The sequence below is a fragment of the Branchiostoma floridae genome, chromosome 14 (assembly GCF_000003815.2).
Source record: "Branchiostoma floridae strain S238N-H82 chromosome 14, Bfl_VNyyK, whole genome shotgun sequence".
Lineage (NCBI taxonomy): Eukaryota > Metazoa > Chordata > Leptocardii > Amphioxiformes > Branchiostomatidae > Branchiostoma > Branchiostoma floridae.
Genome location: NC_049992.1, coordinates 6,271,825 through 6,276,970, shown reverse-complemented (window position 1 = coordinate 6,276,970; position 5,146 = coordinate 6,271,825). Strand labels below are relative to the sequence as shown.

The 5,146-nt window shown below is 40.1% G+C and overlaps 1 protein-coding gene across 1 annotated transcript in view; it reads right to left on the bottom strand.

Annotated features, from left to right (window-relative positions):
• Positions 1-120: 120 nt before the first annotated feature.
• Positions 121-5,146, bottom strand: part of LOC118430049 — a 7,606-nt gene continuing 2,580 nt past the window's right edge. Inside the window, exons 2-6 of the mRNA XM_035840756.1 lie at positions 3,959-3,995; positions 3,528-3,610; positions 2,280-2,432; positions 1,163-1,333; positions 121-713 (exon numbers count right to left, since the gene is read on the bottom strand). Coding sequence (XP_035696649.1) covers positions 693-713; positions 1,163-1,333; positions 2,280-2,432; positions 3,528-3,610; positions 3,959-3,995 — 465 coding nt within the window. The 3' untranslated portion in view covers positions 121-692. The remainder of the gene's footprint in view (positions 714-1,162; positions 1,334-2,279; positions 2,433-3,527; positions 3,611-3,958; positions 3,996-5,146) is intronic.

The window sequence follows — 5,146 nt, the reverse complement described above, 5'->3', positions numbered from 1 at the left end:
CAAAAAAGGCCATAGAGAGCCTGCTATGGAGGCTATATTTTAAGGATGTCTCCTCTCACTACTATCCAATTCTTGATGACTCTGTAGCATTTTTTTTCATAAAATTGTTTATTGCTTACAATAAGTATTTATTAATGCATCAGTATATATATATGAGATGAACAAATCCGAGACAATACACCAATTTGTAATTGTCGAGGCTAAACATGCTATCCACATGTACCATGCTTTCAAACTCTCATGGTCACCAGCTCCCTTGTTACTCCGTTATCTTTAAAACACATGCCACAAGGTCAAAATGGTCAGGGCTTGTACAATATGTCTTAGGGGAAGGTGAGCAATTCAAAGAGACAAAAGGAAGCCACATTTCTTTCTCGGAGACGATGATTTTGCCAAACAGTCTGATTGTTTTTTTGTTTTTTTTTTCGTGGGTGTTTGCCGTCCAGTGCGGTCCTATTCAAGTGATGTGACAATTTGCTTGTTTGTTTTTTGCTTTGAATAATAGTGACTACGGTCACAGGTTGGTGGAAACAGTACTCCACTCCAGGTTTTACCATCCCCAAACTGGCCTAGTTCACTTTTCTCGTCAGCCAGTTTAATCCATAACGTTCGTCCAGTTGACTCTACTGATGAGTACCACTTGGAAAAAATAGTTTTTGCCCGGGCCCTTGTGTGGCTCTGTTCAAAGCTCGTCACACTCTCGTGCGATCCATCTGTGGGATAAACAGTAAAGGCACAACATTAAACAGGAAACATTGAGAGACTCTTGATGAGGTGTACTAGTATGTCATTTCAAATATAACAAAAGATTTTGGGTACATTCCTCATGCACTGCACAACCTAGTGTTTGTCAATGTGCCATAAATACCTTTTGGCCTTTGCCAAGAAGTGCATATCTTTGTAGAGTATGTATGTTTGTATGTGAATGAAGCCACTAATGAATATCCTTGTCATTCAAATAGAATTTGGGCCCAAGTCGACTGTCATCGGCACTACAGCATAACTCCCGAACTATGGGCATGATTGTGGAATGGCAAATAGCTCAGTGTGCACTGGAAGAAGTGACATACGTTTGGCCCTCTGTTAGATTTCTTTGGAACTGCAGGTGGCATTTCAGTTACAGAATTTAGCAGAGTTTAGCTGGCGAAATCTTAGTACATGCCTCATAAATCGCCGGAGAAGTTGCGTTACTCCAGATCTGCGGGTTGTCGCTTCCGGGAGGAGATACTGCAGTTTCATGAGTAGGACCGCTAGGTGGCGGTGTTGCACTGTCATCAGAGTCACCATTCCGGAGGTTTTCGTAATGTGAGTACACCACAAGGACGCCATAAATCTACAGAGAAAAAGAGAAATTTTGTAAATAGATTATATAATGGTTGAAGTAGCAGTAGCAGTAGTCGCTAGTAACTGTAGTAGTAGTAGCAGTAGTAGTAGGTGTAGTAATAGTAGTAGTAGGTGCAGTAGTAGGACAAGCAGCAGTAAAAATAGTGGTATTGGTAGCGGTATTCGGTAGTAGCGATAGCAGTAGTAGTAGTTACAGTAGACGGTAACGGTAGTAAAAGCAGTGGCAGTGGTAGCAGTAGTAGCCGCAGCAGCAGTAGCAGTGGAAGCTGTAGTAAAAGTAAGAGTGGCAGTAGTATCTATTATTATGATAGTTGGTCCAGTAGTAGTTTACTCACGGTAGTAGTAGCAACAGTAGTACATGTAGTAGTATTAGTAAAAGCAGTACTAGCAGTAACAGTTAGCCTGGGTACCATCCGGATAGTAGTTCGCTCCTATGTTCGCTTCTGCTATTATTATAACAGCAGAGAAGCTATATATATATATATGTATATATATATATATATATATATATATATATATATATATATATATATATATATATATATATATATATAGTGTATAATGAATGTCAGAGCAAGAAGCGACTGTATATAGTATATAATGAACGTCGGAGCAAACTACTTTCCATATGGTACCCAGGCTAAGTAACAGTAGTATTAGAAAGAAACGAAAAGCGCCTTCCTAATACTCCTGTCACATTTGTCGAAAATCGATCGGACGACGATTCTGCGGCAATCGCCCGAGCCTCGCTTATGATAATAGCTTTATTGCACAACAATTGTACAAGGTACAAAGTGTGGCTTACATGTGACAGGGACGGTTTTCAGGTGGAAAATACGCGCAACCCTCTGTCGATCTTAAATATGCCGATCTTCCATCGATACGCCCGAAGATCGTGGATAATGTGACAGGGTTATTAAGAAATCCAGACGTACCACGAGACCGAGAATCAGGAGGTAGATAATCCAGGCCGGGATCAGGACCTCAGGTCCGCGGGCGAAAGCCGTTATGACGATGACGATGATGAGTTCGGCCACCAAAATGATGACGACAACAACAACCCACACAAACAGCAACACGCTAACAGCCTGTTGACAGATATACAGGATTAGAGTAACTTAACAAAATCGAATATCTCATTCCTCCGTAAAATATCTTTTTAGTTTTGTTTTTTTTTTATTGTAAATTACTTCACGCAATAGAACATATACTAGTAATCATGTCCATTCCACTTTCAGTCACATTCCACCCTCAGGTTGCTAATAAGGTCATGTGCCAACGTTCACTTCCTGCCAGCCGGACCTAGAAATGTTTTTTTTTTTTTAATCTACTTAGAGTTCACCGCAAAACAAGGCTGTTGGAGCCACTTAGACGTTTTGGGTTACAATACTGTATAGTGAAGAAAGCTGTGTGTTAACCCTTGACTTAAACAGTTGTAGATTGTAACCCATGGGAAAGCAGGTCCGTGGAATCTCATTTCATAGCGAAGTTGTTCTTGGAAAAAAGCTCTGAGCGTGAAACTTCCTCCTAGTAGGAGGATTGTGGAGGAAAAAAGGATGATTTGCTTGGAAATGTATAAGCAGGCCGGCTCAACTTCGCATCCTGCCAGTCTCCATTTACAACCCAGCCCGGGAACAAACTTGGACCCGGGCCAGTTGGAACAGACTTGTACAAACACCAGGACAAGCGAACAAATAGACTGAAAACAATACTCCCGAATTGACATCTAAGATCAGGTCGCTTCAATTTGATTAGTAAGTAAAATATCTTAAAACCTCCGGTCAAAATGTGTGGTCATACCCGACAGCTATCATAATGGTAAGATAAGTAAATACATATAAGATTGCTTTGTAATTAGAAAAGATACTGACACTCAAGTTTAGCCCCACCTGATTGTATAGAGGTTTTATTTTTCTTATTACCCTATATTGTTTTATTAGTAGAATCTTATTATCCTATATTGTTTAATTAGTAGAATCTTATTATCGTATTTTGTTTAGTTAGTAGAATTGTAAGAGGTATTCTGTTTTCTTTCTCCTTTTTTTGTTGTACTACGGTTATTAGTTGACCATACAAAAGTTACTGTACTTTCTGTCGTGTCAATAAAGCTTCTTGTATCTAACTTTATAAAATTACATCTTTCAACATTTTAGCCATGAAACTGAGTGTTTTTTTATACTCACCTTAAATACGCCATAGATCATCACCCCGCCAATAATGATGGCCACGACGTCGAAGGTAACGCTGGCAGCGTCAGTACCGGAAACTGGTAACAGACACATGTTATAATGTAAAACTAGTTCCCCTTAATCTGCAAGATAACCTATATCCATTGTCTTTAACTCGGGGAATTTAAGTATATCAAGTCGACGGACGGTGGCTTCAAGCTGCAACAGTTTCAATATATAACAAAATATTGCAACATGAAAACACCGTCCATCGACTTGATATACCTAAATACCATGTTTTTAAATACAACGAATATATATATATATATATATATAGGTTATCCTGCTGTTTAAGGTGAACTAGCGTTATATATAGATAGTTGCTACATGACACAGTCTTTAAACCAGTGCCACACAGCAACAGCAACAGCAGGAAAATAGCTCACCGGACGTGTTAGCAAGCTCTAGAGCCTTTTCCGTAACCTAAGAAGGGAAAGCAAACGTGACATGCACCAAAGCAACGATGATAACACACCCTTCTGTGCGGGGAAGTGCCGTTGCCTACCCCTGGAGTCCCAGGGCGGTTGCTTGCATGATACTACATAATGAATGCACCTAAGGAAGTTCAAGTTTCTGCGTAATCATGCGTAGCGAAATGTATTGTGGGTGAATGGTGAAGGCCCCAAACTTTTCTTGTCGAGACCACTCTCTTGGGTTCCTTGACAATGTCCAAGCGTGTCTTGTTTAATATGTCTCTGGGTCCTTCAGTATATAACGGTTAGGCCACAGCAAGTAAATTTTATGGATGACATCCACGCGCTCATTAATTTTCGCCTGATTTCAGAAAACAAAACAAGAATTTTTTTCTTCTTCATGGAAGGCCGGATAGACGAAAATGGGTAAAGGTTGTGTTGTAACCTAATCATTGAATGTAGAATTGACACTAGAGACTCTGTAGCATTGACTGTAGTTGCAGAAGTGAAACTTGATAGATAGTTGTAAGAGTGGCACAACTATGGAAGCTATGAGTGTAGTTGCCAACATGGTTAATGATACCAGTCTACCACACTAGTGTCACTTTAACTACACTGGTGCACTTCTTAAATACAGGAATGAATGCCTTGCTGGCTGTGATGCCATATTTTGTCACTTCAAGTCTTGTTACAACGTCTATTTTGAAAATATGCCATCTTGTTTTTTTTACCCATCTTGTTTTTATCGCCCTATCTCATTATTTTTGCAGTCTGCAGAGGATGTCATCCATAAAATTTACTTGCTGTGGCCTTACGCAAAAAGCTTTTCGCTGCACGTTCATACTTAGAATCGTCATCGTTCTCATAAATAAGGTTGTTTACCTGGGACGTCGAGGGAGGAGCTGCGGCTCAAGTTGTTTACCTTCAATCCGAGGTCAATCAGATGCAGGGTCTGGCCGGAAAAGATAGATGCATATTTCAAGTATGACAGACACAAAAAGAGGGGGAGAGGGGCGGGGAGGGAGGTATACACACAGAGAGAGAGAGAGAGAGAGAGAGAGAAACAGAGAGATACAGAGAGAGAGACAGAAAGAGAGAGACACAGAGACAGTCAGAGAAGAAGAGACAGACAAAAGTTTTAACACATTTTAATATTGAAGA